The sequence below is a fragment of the Lathyrus oleraceus genome, chromosome 5 (genome assembly GCF_024323335.1).
Source record: "Lathyrus oleraceus cultivar Zhongwan6 chromosome 5, CAAS_Psat_ZW6_1.0, whole genome shotgun sequence".
Lineage (NCBI taxonomy): Eukaryota > Viridiplantae > Streptophyta > Magnoliopsida > Fabales > Fabaceae > Lathyrus > Lathyrus oleraceus.
Genome location: NC_066583.1, coordinates 189,954,180 through 189,971,796, shown reverse-complemented (window position 1 = coordinate 189,971,796; position 17,617 = coordinate 189,954,180). Strand labels below are relative to the sequence as shown.

The window sequence follows — 17,617 nt, the reverse complement described above, 5'->3', positions numbered from 1 at the left end:
AATATTTTTATTAATTGAATATACAATATCATTATTAATTAAAAAAAATAATTAGAACATGAGGAGATATAATTAGGGATAATTCATGGGATAATCATGGGATAACTTAGGGATAGTATGTGATAAAATCTATAACAATTGTTAGGGATAAAACCAGGGATTAAAGTCAGGGATAAGGGATACGGTCTTTAGGTTTCTAAATCAAACTTTTAATATTGGAATAATAATATAATATCACTAGGGATCATTTTCTTAAATTAAAGTAATGAGATTTTTTTTTGCAATCAATCAAAGAGGGATAAAATCAAATTCAGCACACTTCAAATTGTAAGACCTCTACCCTATTGTATTGAGGCATTTTCTTCAAATCAAGTACTTATCCGCCTCCGATGCGTGAGAAATTTCAAGGGATAAAAACAATAAATCAACCAACATTTTTTAAGACGAACTACGGGGCTTTGATTCTTCAATACATTTAAGGGTACGTAGGCATAGAGTTGTAAGACTCTAGCGAGTATAATAATAAAAAATATTTCTTAGGGACTCCCTTATAAAAATAATAAAACAATTTTATAAATAAATAAATAATTAAATGATTAATAAATATTAAAGCAAATGTTCCTTAGAAACACACTAACCCTAGAACTAAAGGAGTATCCCATTGAGTACAATGGAGGTAAGGGATGCCTAACACCTTCCTCTTACTTAACTGACACCCGAACCTAATCTCTCACCCTTAGTCATTAGGTTTTATCATTATTTCCCTATTCCTTAGGAATGAATAAAGGATGGTGGTGACTCTGTCATTTTTCCAGCCTCGACAAGCCTAATAAGTGTTTAAAATAACATAAAGTCAAGGGTCACCACATAAATGACTGTCATTAAATGAAAAAGGAGATATAATGTCTCAACTTCTGATCCTTCAGAGTCTAAGTCTTCAGAGGTTGACTTTCTTTAGAGTCTGATCTTCATAAGTTGACGTCCTTCAAAGTCTGAGTCTTCAGAGTCTGGTTTTGATCCTTCAGATTATGGATCTTTTAGCTTCTCTTTAAATTTTCATTTTTAGTATCATAATTGACTTTATATCATAATTTTTAGTCTATGATCCTACACACTTGAACATATGATAGTATATCCAATTGTTCTTTAAATACTTTATTATCATTAAAACCTTATAGATATGGTACAAACCATTTTTGCTCCAACATGTGTTTTCCTTGGCCCTTCACTCATATCCTAGAAATCCAAAAAGTAAAATACTATTTCAAGATCCTCTACAGACACAGAATATTGAGCCCTTGCATCTGTCATGTGTGAACCTAAATGACTTCAGAATATCAACTCTAATATTTGCATTACCTTGCCTCAACCTTCTTACATCTATTGTGATGGAAAATCAACTATTTACTTACCACATAATACTTTTCATGAAAGAAGCAAACATATCGAGATAGATATCAATGTCATTCGAAAGAAAATTCAGAACAAGCTCAGTCTTCTTCTCCAAGTAAATAGCTCGAATCAACTTGCAGATGTCTTTACAAAACTTTTACATTAAGACCCTTTTCTCAAAAACATGTCCAACTTAGGCCTATGTGATCTACATAGTCCAACTTGAGGGGATGTTAGATATCACATTTACTTGCTATATAAGTTTCTTATTTTTCCACATTTATATAGTTTGTTTGTTTGTTTGGTAGTTGGTTATTCTTGTTAAGTTTGTTAGTAACCTAACTCCTATTGATCTCTCTATATAAAGAAGACTCCTTTTGTAATCATGTATGCAAGATTAATCATACATTCATTATAATGGGAATCTGCTACTTACATTGCAAGTTATCCTATTAACAAACTCTTTATTGTCTTTCTTATAACATCCCCATGTGTGAAAATCTCTTAGGCTTTGTTTGTGAGTTTGAAGGGGAAAGAAAAGGAAGACTTTGAAAAAAGAGAAGAATTGAGTGAAAAAATAGAGAGATTTAAATGGGAAGGATTTTGGAGGATTTGTTTTTATTCATAATAAAAAAATCCCCATTAATTTTGAGAAATCAAAATTTGTATTGAAAAGTGACTTTAGAGAGTTTTGGGAGGCTTATAATAATTTTTCAAAAATATTTTACGTTGTTATATTATTTTGAAAATTAAAAATATAATAATGATGAATACTCTTTTATTATTTTATATAAAATCATTCTTTAAAAAGATGTTAAATACTTTATATTTAAAAAAAAAAAACTTTTTCAGAAGTCTTCTCTTCACCAAAACCTTAATGTAGTATGATTTATACACAAATTAAACATTAATCAATTAACGGCCCTAATTGAAATCAATTTGAAATGTAAATGGTTAGTTTGCATTCAAACATAATAGCAGATGTTCTAAAGAAATCATATATAGATAGCGCAATGCGATGAGGTGGAACAACTTACCTATCAGCTGGGACACAAAAAATCAGTTAATTCAGTTTCACAAAAAGGTCACTAATTGCTTCTCCAAATCTGTTTTGGACTGGAAATTTGCAATTTCGGTATAAGATAATGCAATGTCTCAAAGATTGCGAGTATTTTGAGCAAACGCCATATTGAAGGGCTTCCATCAACAACTGTATCAACCAAATTCAGTAGCTGAATTGTTGCTACGTGGAAAACCTCTTTGAACCGAGTAGAAGTGGATGTAAAAGAAGAAAAAAAAACATAAAATGTCATACAGTACAAAAAAAACCTTTACATTAAGGTGTCATAAAGTTTATGACACCTGAATGTAAAATATATTTACAGTGATATATAGAGCAGAAAACCTTTAGAACAAGTTTGTGGTGATAAAAAAGTTCTCAGTTGCCATGAGTAACACTAACCAACCCTTAGTAACTAACTAATTGATTACGAACCGGTCCTCTAACAAACTCAACATCCTGTGACAGAAATAAATTATTGAGTTGATCTTGAATGTCAGACACCCCATACATTGTATACTCGTCGGCATTTTTAGCAAAACCATTCTCAAACTTTGCAATCAAGTTTTCATAAGCCGGCATCAACATGTTTTCCACATAAATTATTATTTGCTTCTTTAACTGCTTGTTAAAAACGCGCCATTTGGACTGAATTCTGCACATCTCCTTGAACTTTTGATTGAACAAATTGAGCTTATCTTTAGTTAAATCTGCTTTAGAATCGGGCGCCACTGACTCATCGACATCCATCTTCAATAAGTCTATCACCTTTTCCCATGAGTTTTTACAATAGAGTTCCAAGTATTGCCTCGTGTTTTTGCAAAGTCTGTCATCCCAAAAGGTTTCCAATAAGTACTCAATGTGATTTATATTATTCATCATGAAAAAATAACGCAAAGCAAGGTCCTCATAAATCTGCGACTTAGCTTCCAAGTTTCTCTCAAACTGCTCCATTATCAGTTCCATCCGCGAATGGAACAAAGATTTTCCTGCTCCATCGGCCACAACCACGGAGTATTCTCGTAAAACTTTCTCCAGGTTCTGTCTTGACCAGAAAGCCAAAAGGATGTTTCCAGCGGCCCCGCAGGTCATTGGATGAACCCCACCATCAACCCAACAGTCTAACTCCCCGACCGGACTAAGAAAGATCAGATTCTCAAACTCCATGAAAATGTCTCTACTTATCTCACCCAATTTGTTCTTTATTTTTATTGCTTCGTTCACCAATGAAACAGTAAACAATGATTCAAATTCGGGAATCAAATCATCTATAGTCTCAAACAAGTCAAGAATTTTAAACAAACCCCACGCTGAGGTGATTCTATTCGCAAACAAATCAGCAAAATTCAACAGTTCTCTCGTTGATCCATGACAAACCTTAGTGAAACAGATATCAGATGATATAGAGGTGGATTCGGAGAAGACAAGATCATAGAGTCGTCGCTCACTAGGAAATAGTATTCTAAGAGCAACCTTGAAAACTTTAATCCATCTTCCAATCATATAATCTTGAAATCCCGTCTTTCCCAATCCTAATAATTTATTTATTAATAAACTTTCCAACCATTCTTTACGCATATTAACATATAACTCGGAACACACTTTCTCAAACCCAGCATCCACCACTGATTTAACCGCTTTGTGAAGATGATTGATTGTTTCAACTGCAATGGCATCAACTATGAAGTTGTGATCAGTTGCCACCAATTTATAATTACCTGTCACCTTCTTTAAAAGCATCTTGGCAATGTTTGAATTATTATGCTTAAGCTCGTCCATACAAGTCATAAACAGTTGCATGAGGTTGGTACCACTACGAGTATTGATATTTTCATGTTGTTGTGAATCAACTCGAATGATTATACGCTGCTCTTCGAGATACTGATTTTCTGCTGAAAATTTTAAGGAAGAGAAAGTAGAACGAAGAATAATAAGACAGTAGCTATAACATGCTCCAATGATAGCGAACCACAATTTAATCTTCATGAGTTGTACAATTAAACATCCTAGATAAAAGTACATAAGATCCACTTCGAATCCGCATTGGATTTGTCTGGATAAACTAAGTGCCATGAGAGCAAAGGCGGCATATGAAATTGGACTATATAGATCTGGTTTTCCAGTTAAAACTTTATCAGAGAAAAAAGAATAGAAAGAGGTAATAACCAATACCAGAAATGGTGAATGAGCTTTGAACCGAAGACATCTCGAGTCTCGCCATGTTCTTGCAAACAAAATGATTAGACAAATGATGAAACTGAAAACGGTGTAAAGAAATATTTTCATGAAATTCCAGTTTCCAAATAGATGGTTGAAGGAAGAACTAAGAGCATAACAAAGCAATCCAACAATAGCTGATGCAAAGCCAACATACCTCCACACCTTTGTATCCATCATCCACCTCTGAATTTGGATGAGTAATGGTGTCATGTTCTCTCTTTCTACCTATGCTGTTATTGAAAATTGGTTACACAAACAGATGAAACCAAGTTTTATTTTGGATGAGAAGCTATAATTGGTAATGATGAGAGGATCAGCTGCTTTAATTTTGACTTTGGATGAGAAGCTATAGAGGAAACTTGAGTAAAATTCTAGACAATAATTTAGAGTACTATGGTCTCATGTTCACACTATATTATGACTTTGTCAACAACTTGTGTGTGAATTGTGATCACGGATTATAATAGATTTTTTTGAAGTTACTTTCTACATCAAACTCTTGTCTGATTTTAGGAAAACATATCTAGTCATACGAATACCCAAAAGGCTAATAAAGAAAAAGCTATGGAGAATATTAGTTTTTTTTTTCAAGTATCGTTGGACTCATTTCTTATGCATTCAGCTCTTCTTTCAATCATCTTTTTGGAGAGTGGAACTTCATCAAAATTGTTGTTCACACTGGTAAGTTTCATTATAAGTAGCATGATGTTATTTTTGAATAAATTTAAACTTTCAAGGAGATTCCTGTTGAAAACACATTGAAGGGTTGAGGATGTGATGCCTTAGTGAACAAGTCAGGAAATTGGTCCTTTGATTTGACTGGAAGTAGCTTCAAAACACATTGACTTTGTTTGTCTCTTACAATGTGAAAATCTATCTCCAAATGTTTTTTCCTTTTGTGAAAAATGGTATTCGAAGCAATGTGGAGAGTACTTTGGTTATCACAATAGATAAGATCACAAGAGTTCTAGTACATTTTTCATGTGAAAATCATTCATGAGATATCAGAGCCATAGGAGTTTACAAGTAGTTGTTGCAAGGGCTCTGTATTCGACTTCTAATGAATCTTGAGACTATTAATTGCTTTGTTGTTCTCCCTGAAATAAGTGATCTTGCAAGAAAAAACTATTGGCACGAAAATGATATTCTATTGTCTATGCATCATGCACAATCAGCATTCGAGTAACCATTCAGTTGAAGTTTAGAATCTCTGGGGAAAAGAATAGCTCGAGTTGGACATGTTTTGAGATATTTGAGAACTCGGCATGCATCATTGAAGTGTGTGACTGTAGAAGCTGACAATAATTGACTCACTTGTTGAGTGCAGAAAGTAATGTCGGGTCTTGTTGCAATTAGGTACAACAATTTTCCTACAACTCTTTATAAGAAGGTATGTCATGATAAGGTTTGCTAGGTTCCTGATGTGGCTTGATGGTAGGATTGGATGGAGTAGCGACTGGTTTGGATTCAATGAAACTTGAGTCTTCTAGCAAATCAAGAGAATACTTTTTCTAATTTAAGAATATTCCTTCTTTTGATTGTGTTACTTCAATGCCTAGGAAATACTTCAGGCTACCTAAATTTTTGATCTTGATTGTGTTATCCAATGCTAACTTGATTGATTTAAACTCGTTCAAATCACTACCAGCTAGAATTACATCTTCGACATATACTAACAATATAGTAAGAGATGGTGATGCATTTTTCACAAATAGAGAATGATATGAAGTGGCTTGTTTATAATGATGTTCAGTGAGGAATGATGTGAGCCTTTCATACCATCTCCTACTAGCTTGTTTAAGCCCGTAAAGGGATTTGACAAGATTACACACTTGGTTAGGCTTAATAGTGGATACACCTGATGGAATAAGCATGTACACAACCTCTTGAATGTCACCATGTAATAAGGCATTATTTGCATCTAGTTGATGTAAATGTCAATGCATGTATGAAGCCAAATCTATGATGGTTCGGACAGTTGTGAGTTTAGAAACTAGTGAGTTGGTGTCAAAATAATCAATAACTTCTATCTGATTATATCCCTTAGCTACCAATCGTGCTTTGAATCTGTTAGTGGAACCATTATCTAAGTATTTAATATTGTAAACCCATATGCAACGTATTGGTGTAACACCAGATGGTAGGTTCACAATCTTCCATGTGTCAGTCTTCTTAAGAGCTAAAAGTTAAATTTGCATAGCTTGCTTCCAACACTCATGCTTAGATGCTTCAACATATGTTTTAGGTTGAGTATGAGAAACTTTGGAAGATTGAGTTGATGTAGCAAGAGAATTGCAAATATAGTCTTGCAAATAAGAGGGATGGTGCCTCACTCTTGAAGAAGCTCTGGTTGGTGTAATGAGTTGATAAGCAGTACGAGATGTAAGAGGTAAGGTATTGTATGTTGGAGAGTCATTTGTGGGGGAGTTGTGTCAGGTTTGTGTTGAGATGGGGTCAGGTTGGTCAAATATAGTAGGATTATTGTTAAGAGGATCTGATGTATTAGAATGATCTTGGCCTATAGAAGCAAATTTGTCAATGATGGATGGGAAGTATGACCATGAAGTAGATGAGGATGAGTTGGTGGATTTGTAAGGTAAGACGTGTTCAAGAAATATGTCATTTCTAGAAAAATACACTTAATTGGTATGAAAATCAAGCAAGACATAACCTTTCATATACCAGGTTTATATCCTAGAAATATAGACTTCCTCGCCTTTGGGTCAACTTGGTCCTATGGACTTGGAGAGTTGAAGCATAACACAAGAAGCCGAAGACTTTGAAAGAATTAGTTTCATGGATTTTGTTATGAAGGACTTGATATGGTGATTGTTGGTTAAGGATAGGAGTTGAAACTCTATTGATAATGAAGGTTGAAAATTGAACGGCATATGGCCAATATGTTTTGGGGATTTTGGAGTGGTACAAAATGGCTCGACCTACATTCAATAGGTGCTGGTGTTTTCTCTCAACTAGGCCATTTTGCTGAGAATTTTCAACACATGAACGTTGATGTAGTATGCCTTTGGAAGTATAAAATTGATGTAACATGAACTCAAGTCCATCTAACCTGGCAGTTTTTGGTGTGATGTGAAATTGTGTAATGACCATATTTATGAAGTTTTTGACCTGTGAAGATGCTTTAAATTTGGATTTCAAAAGAATGATCCATAAAAAATGTGTGTGATCATTAAGGACAGTCACACAATATTTGTGGGGTGCATGGAAGATATAGCTAAGGGTCCCCAATTATCAAAATGTAAAAGTTCAAATTTGTGAGAAACAATATAGTTACTTAACTACTAAGGCAACTTTCTTTGTTTTTCCAAATGGAAAATGTCATAAGTAACATTAATTTCATATTCAAAGGAAGAGTACATTTTGGACATTTGTGCAACTCTCTTAGGGGATACATGACCTAACCTAAAATTCCATAAAACATACTTAGGAATTACAAAGTTTTGGAAATGTTAAGTAGGTAAAGGACCGGTAGCATAACATGTATTGGCTTGTGTTGGAGATTTTATTTGAGGATCAAGTTGATGGCTAGAAACTTGAGCTTCAAAGTGAGTATCCTTTAAGTGAAATTTCTACAAGTCATTCTCTTTGCTACCCAAACCAAATATCCTCTTGGTATTCATTTCTTGCAAAATGCATTGGTCACAAAAAAAAATAGTAAATCATTTTAAATCTTGACAAATTTTTGAGATAGAAATAAGGTTTTAAGTTGAAATTTGGTGCATACAGGACATGATTAAGATAGAAGATAAAGGAAAAGCTCATGTTGTCAACATAATGAACCAAATTATAATTACCATTACAAAGCGATATTATGATAGGTTTGATTTTGTAATAAGAGTTAAACATGTTTAGAGAAGAAGAAACATGATCATTCGCACCAAAGTATAAGGTCCACATATGTTAAGGTATAGTTGTATGAGAAATGGTATTGCATACAATACTTAAAATTGGATAAACATAAGTGGAACTAAAATAGACTTGATTGGTAAATGAAGTAGGAATTGGTGATGATGCATGTGAGTTCTGAAGCTGTCGTACCCCAAAATTTTCCCTCCCCTTTACACTTTTCATATAACCTATGACTTAAGATTCATCTGTGCACTCAAAACCTAATTCATGACCTTGCTATTTATAGAACATATGATTGACCTTTTGAGCATTGATTTCATCATTAAACCATAATTATGGGCCCATGTTTTAGAAGATTTGACTATGGAGCTTTATGCTTGGTTTTAGACCTTGACTAAAAGGGTGTGCACCATGAAACCCGAATCAAGGATGCTTGGTCTTGTATTCCATTTTTGTCTTACATTATGTCATGCATTAAACTTGCTTTGTGCATAAGAATCATCCATTTGACCTACATGCCTATTTTGCTTGGGATTTCATATGGTTAAAGGTTTTGTTCAAATATCCGTACATGTGGTACTTTCAAGATCATAAGTCCTTTGTCATTAATTCATAGTTCATGCTTGCATTAGTGCATTGGTCTTTTGGTATTTTATTTGTCATTTGATCCATTTGTAATTCAGGGTATTTTTGGTTCATTCGTGTATTTTAATCCATTTTATTAGTGTATTCAATTCTTGCTTGAGGAGGTATATTTGAACAGGATGAAAGGCATGTTTTATTTAAAATCAAGTTTTATTTCATTCAAGATCTTTATTACATTACAAGTCATATGTACATGTTTACAAATACATTTTACAAACAAGAAGGAACCCTAACTCTTACAGTTGACTTTGGTCAAATGTTGACTTTTTTGGTGAACTAGTTGAGCAAAGTCAACCATCCATTCAATCAACCTTGCGTTATATCTTCGACCTTTTCTCGATGTGATTCAATTAGATGAAACTGGCGCACCAATTATTGGTGTTTCTCGGTCATCGGTGGACAAAATCTTTAAGGAGTGGTATTGATGAAGAGTTTACAAGTTCTTCTTGCTTGTCTGAAAAGTAAAGCATGAAAAGTAAAGCATCTGTAATACTTAGTAACCAACGTGTTTGCACCATAGTGAATACTTATTTCCGTATAGTTCATCAAGCTGGAAACAAAGGAGACTGGAGACCTAAATAATGAGTAGGCTTTCGGAAGTAGAAAGGTGGAGAATGGCAGCATGAGTTCTGAATATGATAATCAGCCGCAATCCAAAAACTTTGCTTCAAAGGCTGCAAGTGGTGTGACAATAACTATGATGGATGAAAACACAACGATAACTCTTACTGGCAAGGAAGGTGCATCATATGATGTGCATCTCATGACTGAACCATATGGTGTTCCTTGCATGGTGGAAACATTTCACTTTTTGTGTTCATCGCTGAACGTTATTGAGAATACAGAATTGGGTCCTAGATCAAGCACTATAGCATTTGATGAAGATGTGCCCCTTTTTGCTTTAACTTTAATCAATTCGGCTATAGAACTTGGAGGGCCTTGGTGGCTAAGCTTAATTCAGGATGAGCTTTTTCATAATCTGATGCAATTTGGTTTGTCAATGAGTCCATTCATACTTTCAATGGTGTGTAGCATTGTTCTCAATCTATATCATCATCTTCGTACATAACTCAAATTGCAAAGGCGAAGCCGCAAATCCAAGAATAGAAAACGGAAGGAAGAAGGAGAAGATAAGCAAATTCAGAATCAGTTCACATCTATTTGTGCGTGAACGGTAGCAAAGGGAGATGAATCATCGAGTGTTAGAAGCTTTGAATAGAGTAAACCACGTGGTTGTGGAAGCGTCATGTACTTGCATTCTTGGACCTTTGGATTTGCAAAATTATAGGACGCGATGCATCGTCGATTTCTTTGTTCTTCTTGTTCGAATTGGCATGGACGCGGGAATTGGTGAAGGAATGACGCCGGAGCAAGGAGTGGTCCATTGTGGTTCAACTTTCATCGACGAGTGTTGTCTTCTCATGGCCGTTTCAACTCGTTCACAGTGTTGGATATGAGAGACTTTATTGGTTATCTTTCGGAATTGGATCTTGGGCCTCAGGCCCAAGCGAATTTTTCCATAGTCATGTGCAATGGGCCTCTACGCCTTTGATCTTGCTACACCCCTTCTGTTGTAATGCAGAGGCCGTTGGGCCATGGACTAGGCCTCCGCGCCCGGGGTTCCGTTTCCCCTAATCTGGCCCATTGTCTTGTTATTTTTTGTTTAGTTAGTAATTAGAAGATTAGATAAGGATTAAGGATATTAAGTTTTATTAGATGTTGAGATTAGGCTAATTAATTGAATAGAATCTTGATTAGTATAATTAGGATGTTGTGTTTTTTAGAATTTTAGTTAATTAGAGTTAGTAGAAATTAATTAGGTTTTAATCTTGATTAGTCTAATTAGGATGTTGTGTTTTTTAGAATTTTAGTTAATTAGGGTTAGTAGAAATTAATTAGGTTTTAATCTTGATTAGTTAAATAGAATTTAGATCTTTAGATTGATTAGGTAATTTTAGAATTAGATTTTTAGAAATAATAGAATTTGATAAATTTTGATTAATTCTTAGAAATATTGGATTTTAGTTTAATTAGGTTTATTAGACTTTATAGTTGATTTTAGAAAATTAGTTTAATTAGTTTTAGAATTAGAGCTAATTAGAATTGTTTAGGATTTAATTGATTTCATTTAGAATTTGCATGATTAGAAATTTAATTCAATATCCATGATTTGTGAATAATGATTGTTCTGCCCCTAGGTTTAGAAATTCTGATTTTAACATGTTCCCTTAGTTTGGGGCCTTATCAGATTTGTCTGATTTTATTTAGTTGATTAATTCAATAGGTTATTATTGTACATAGTTTAACTATTCATTTCAATCCCCTTAATTAGTGTTGAACAAAGGTCAATTTGGTCAACCAAATCCTTTGTATTGTGTTGTAAGCCTCAAGCCTATTCAAGTGATCAAAAGACCATTAATCACTTGATATGGCAAGTTCATTGCGCTCAAGCTATTGTGGATATGTTGAATCTCAGGAGCTTAAGACCTCAAGGTTGAAATGCAAGATCAAGACTTCAAGTCAACATCAGTCAAGCATAGCTAGCAAAGTGAACTACTTCTCAAGCACATCAAAAGTATCAACATTTATCGATCATAATTTAGAGTGTGTGGCACGGGCCTTAAGAAATAGAGAAGGAATGAGAGTGGAGAATTCCTATCCTCATTCTGAATATCTTTGGGTACAGGAAGAATGACCTAGTTGCCCATTGTATTCACCTCTATTCATAGACTTTAGCACAATTCGAATTATGTGATTATCAGATCTTCTTCTACAACAAGTAGCACTGCATCAATAAGATTAACATTCGGGATCTCTTATCATCAACTTGTCAATTCTGGTTCGAGTTGTACGTTATGAGCCTTAGAAACAAAGAATGGTGAGAGTGGAGAATTCATATCATTGTCTAGAATATCTTTGAGTACGGGACGAATGACTTGGTTGCTCAAGGTATTCGCCTTTGTTCGTAGACTTTAGTGCAATTTGAATCATATAATTGATAAGTCTTATTCTTCAAGCAAGTTTCGACCTTTCAACACTTTAATAATGAAGCACTTTTGCTATTAGAAACTTGTGGTTGTACACCCTCTTTCAATTCAATTATTTGCCTTAAGAGGTGGTAAACCTTGGCACTTATTCTTTGCCTTGAGAGGTGGTAAACCTTGGCACTTGCCTTGTAAGATGGTAAACCTTGACACGTGTTCTTTGCCTTGTAAGGTGGTAAACCTTGACACATGTTCTTTGCCTTGTAAGGCGTTAACCCTTAGAAATTGTTCTTTGCCTTGTAAGGTGGTAAACCTTGACACTTATTCTTTGCCTTGAGAGGTGGTAAACCTTGACACTTGCCTTGTAAGATGGTAAACCTTGACACTTGTTCTTTGCCTTGTAAGGTGGTAAACCTTGACACTTGTTCTTTTCCTTGTAAGGTGGTAACCCTTGGAAATTGTTCTTTGCCTTGTAAGGTGGTAAACCTTGGCACTTATTCTTTGCCTTGAGAGGTGGTAAACCTTGGCAGTTCAATTCCTTACCTTGAGAGGTGTTAAACCTTGGCAATTCAGTTCCTGACCTAGAGAGGTGGTGAACCTTGACAGCTCAGTTCCTTGCCTTCAGAATTATAAACTTTGGTAGTGATACCTTGCCTAGAAGGTTGTAAACCTTGGAACTACTTTTTCAACCTTGAAGGGTTGTGTACCCTGGAAAATCAATCTGTTTTCCTTTATTTCAGTTGTAGTATGCTGAACTACGATTGCTCTGATTTTCTCATTGCACGATGAGAATACATAGGCACGAGGGTTCGAATCCTCCACGAGCATACTTATTTATTCGTTCCGCCTTAGGGCACCATTCATATCTTTCATGATCAAGCATCTACCTTCAATCATTGAACCACTCACCCTAGTGACATACTGTTTCTTTGGAACCAAATATAATTCTCTTTGGAATTCCATATACACCCTTTTAGGGTGATATAGTGGGAGTCCTCATCTGTACCTAGAGTTGTTTGGCTCATACCCAGACATCTTATTCCTTCTTTTTCGGCCAATAAGATTGTTTCCCTCTTTGGTACAAATTCCATTTTTCTTATGGATTCCAATATACCTTTACCTTTGGTTTCAAATTATACTTCTTCAGTCACTTGTTACCAAACCCTTCAATTTTGTGACTTTGGTCATTCCTTCATCCATCTCCATGATACATTCATAATCTACCTTCATTCACTTCATGTCATATATCAGTTATCTTTGAGCCAAATACACTATTTTTTTGAGCTCCATCTTGTATATCTTTGTGAACCAAGAGTTGTTTGTGTTGTAAAACCAAACACTTAATTCCTTTGTTTTCGGTTGTTCCAATACAGTGATACCATTCCGTAGGCTCCTCACTTGTTGGTTTATGCCAGTTTTACTCTTGGACCATACCCTTATCACCATCTCTTTCACCTCCCACCATTAGTTCCATGAACTACGAAGCTCTTAATTCCTTATTGTACTATAAGGATACATAGGCATGAGGGCCCTAATCCTCACCGAGCATTTTATCTACTTATTTTCTTTTCCCATATCCTTTCGTGAGTAATCTTTAGATATAACACCCATTCGAGCAAGAACAATCAAAACGGTTCCCATGGAGTACCATGGATGTAAGAGGTGTTAATACATTTCCCTTGCATAACCGACTTCCTTACCCAACATATCTCTTTCCCCCGAGTTTTATCAATGGTTTTCCTTTCCTTCAGGAATAAATAAAGTTCGATGGCGACTCTGTTGTATGTTCGAGTGTGCGATACGTTTGGGTATATTTTCGCTAGCTTCAGAAGTAAATTGAGAAGTTGTTCATATTGAGCTTGAGATATAGGAATCTAGTTACTTGTATGAGAAGCAACTTGAGGTTCATCAACTGGTTGAGAAGAAGGAGTGGATTCAACCCGATTTGCATTGACAAAAGACTTATTTCTTCTGAAATTTGGGTGGCCATGCTTTTGATAGTAAAAAATCAATCATGTGGACAGTTCTATGGAAAAATATGCACACTCTAGGAGAACTCTTGGTGTTACTGAAACCACCTTTATGCTTAAAATCTGATTTATGTAAAACATTCATCGAGATAGGATTATCTTCAACAAGGGTGATATTCTTGTGGTGACTCTCTTCTTGAATTACAAGAGAATATATGCGATTAATTGATGGCAAGGGATCCATGAGCAATACTGGAGTTTTAACCACAGAGAAAGTGTCATTTAAGTTTGTGAGAAATTGAATGGCTTGTTCCTCAAGTCTGTGTTCTAGAGCTTTTCTAATGGCATTGCAGCAACATCTATAAGCACATGTGCAAATTGGTAATGTTCTATGAGAGACCAGCTTTTCCCATATCCCCTTTAACTTGGGAGAATATTCCATAACAACTTTTGAATCTTGCTTCAGATTGTTAATTATGGAATGTAGTTTCAGAATTCTAACACGACCAACTTTGGAAAAATATTTATGCAGATCATTCCAAGCATCTAATGCATAATCATGAAAAAGATTTATCAAAGAAATTTGCTCACTAACCAAATTGATGATCCAAGATTGAATGAGGTGGTTGCAACTGTATAGACAGAAGCAAAATAGCTTCTATGATATATGGTGTAAGTCATAATAGAAAAAGAGGAATTGGTTATGACTATGATGACGATGATCAAAAACCTACTATAGAAAACAAACCAAAATCTCCTTTTTCTTACCATTATACACCTGCACAGACACAGAAGTTTAGTAACGCTAGAAAACCTAAAGTTTTCAGAAATTCTGGGAGAACTAATCCTAAAGGACCCAAAAGATTCTGGGTATCAAAAGATAAAATAGTGTATATTGCAGATATCCTATGCAGCAGAGTTAAAACACCAGCCATGGTACCTGGACTCTGGATGCTCGCGACACATGACGGGAAGAAAACATATGTTCCAAGACCCGAAACTTAAAGATGTTGGTTCCGTAGGCTTTGGAGGAAATCAGAAAGGAAGAATCAGAGGATCTAGAACAATTGGTAGCGAATCTATTCCCTCTATCTCTAATGTCCTTTATATTGAGGGATTAATGCATAATTTGTTATCCATAAGTCAATTAAGTGATAACGGTTATGATATTATCTTTAATCAAAAGACGTGAAGGCTATCAATTAGAAAAATGGCACAGTCCTTTTCACTGGAAAGAGGAAAAACAACATTTATAAAATAAAACTTTCAGATTTGAAAAACCAAAACGTGAAATGCTTGATATCTGTTAATGAAGAGCAATGTGTGTGGCATAGATGCTTGAGTCACATTAGCTTGAGGAGGATTTCTCATCTAAATAAACTTGAGTTAGTCAGAGACCTTCCTAAGCTGAAGTTTTCTTCAGATGCTCTTTGTGAAGCATGTCAGAAAGGGAACTTTTCTAAAACCATTTTCAAAACTAAAAATGTTGTTTCCACCTCCAAACCTCTGGAACTTCTACACATTGATCTCTTTGGACCTGTTAAGACAACTTCAGTCAATGGTAAGAAGTATGGATTTGTCATTGTTAATGACTACAATCATTGGACATGGGTGGAATTCTTAAGGCACAAGAATGAGTCACATTATGTGTTCACCAGTTTCTGTTCAAAAGTGCAAAATGAATATGACTCTAAGATTATCAGAGTCAGAAGTGATCATGGTGGCGAATTTGAAAACAAACCTTTTGAAAACCTTTTTGACTCTAATGGAATATCCCATGATTTCTCCTGTCCTAGAACTCTACAACAAAATGGAGTCATAAAAAGGAAGACTAGGATTCTCCAAGAAATGGCTAGAACCATGATCAATGAGACCAATATGGCTAAGCACTTCTGGGAAGAAGCTGTGAATACAACATATTACATTCATAATAGAATCTCTATCATACCTATTCTGGAGAAGACTCCTTATGAATTGTGCAAGGAAAGAAAACCCAACATTGCTTATTTTCATCCTTTTGGATGCTCTTGTTTTATTCTGAACACTAAAGACAATCTGAACAAGTTTGTCTCTAAGGCACAAAAGTGTATTATGTTGGGATACTCATAACGTTCTAAAGGATATCGAGTATACAATACAGAAACATAAATTATGGAAGAATCAATTCATGTAAGATTTAATGATAAGCTTGACTCTGAAAAGTCAAAGTGAGTTGAGAATTTGTAGATCACACTTGCAAGTTCTGACGAAAAGACAATTGGTTCTAAAGAAGCTGAAATAGGAACTTCATAAGCACCTGAAATCACAATCAATCAGAAAAGACAAATAAATAGGCATAATGTCTCTAAAGAACTGATTCTGGGAAATAAGGATGAACCTGTTAGAACAAGATTAACATTCAAAGTTTCTGAGGAAACACTTCTAGGACTAGTATCTTTGATAGAGCCAACATCCTGTGAAGAAGCTCTTCAAGATAAAGAATGGATTTTGGCAATGAAATAAGAACTTGATCAGTATTCCAAAAATAATGTTTGGGCTCTTGTACCAAGACCCAAGGGAACCCATGTGATTGAAACTAAATGGGTCTATAGAAACAAGCTAAATGAAAAGGGTGAAGTTGTCAGAAACAAGGCACGGTTGGTGGCACAAGGTTATAGTCAACAAGAAGGGATTGCCTACAATGAAACCTTTTCTCCAGTCGCGAGGTTAGAATCTATTTGTCTCCTTGTATCCTTTTCTATAAATTATTCCATTAAATTACATCAAGTGGATGTCAAAAGTGTGTTTCTGAATGGTTACATTTCTGAAGAAATGTATGTCCATTAACCTCCTGGATTTGAAAATTCAAAACTTCCAGAACACGTTTTCAAACTTAAGAAATCTCTTTACGGTCTGAAACAAGCTCCCAGAGCTTGGTATGAAACACTTAGTTCACTTCTTCTAGAAAATGATTTTATCAGATGCAAAATGGATTCCACTCTCTTTTGCAAAAACATCAAAAATGATCTTATGATTTGTCAGATTTATGTTAATGATATAATATTTGGCTCTGCTAACCCCTCTATTTGCCAAGAATTTTCTAAGTTAATGCAGGCAAAATTTGAGATGAGCCTAATGCAAGAACTGAAGTTCTTTTTGGGCATCCAAATCAATCAAACATCAGAATCCACATATGTCTATCAAAGCAAATACATAAAAGATCTTCTGAAGAAATTTGACATGTCAGAAAGCAAGTCAGCCAAGACTCCCATGCATCCTACTTGCATTTTGGAGAAGGAAGAGGTAAGTAAAAAGGTTTGTTAGAAACTCTATCGCGGTATGATAAACTCTCTCCTTTATCTGACTTCTTCTCATCCTGATATATTATTTATCGTATGTCTGTATGCTAGATTTCAGTCAGATCCAAGGGAATCTCACTTAACTGTTATTAAGAGAATCCTTAGGTATATGAAAGGAACACCTAACCTCGGCTTGAT

General features: G+C 34.9%; 1 protein-coding gene across 4 annotated transcripts; it reads right to left on the bottom strand.

Moving 5' to 3' along the window:
- Positions 1-2,713: 2,713 nt before the first annotated feature.
- Positions 2,714-5,111, bottom strand: LOC127082480 (exocyst complex component EXO70B1). Of its 4 annotated transcripts, XM_051022720.1 has the most exons (3): positions 4,827-5,110; positions 4,625-4,676; positions 2,714-4,344 (listed from the first exon to the last, which is right to left on the bottom strand). In XM_051022720.1, the coding sequence occupies exons 2-3, from the start codon at positions 4,671-4,673 to the stop codon at positions 2,861-2,863; spliced, it is 1,533 nt and encodes a 510-aa protein (XP_050878677.1). In that variant the 5' UTR covers positions 4,674-4,676; positions 4,827-5,110; the 3' UTR covers positions 2,714-2,860. The 4 variants fall into 4 exon arrangements, with proteins under 4 accessions (XP_050878677.1, XP_050878675.1, XP_050878676.1 ...); XM_051022718.1 differs by having other exon boundaries at positions 2,714-4,676; positions 4,827-5,111; XM_051022719.1 differs by lacking the exon at positions 4,827-5,110 and having other exon boundaries at positions 4,625-4,819.
- Positions 5,112-17,617: the final 12,506 nt, after the last annotated feature.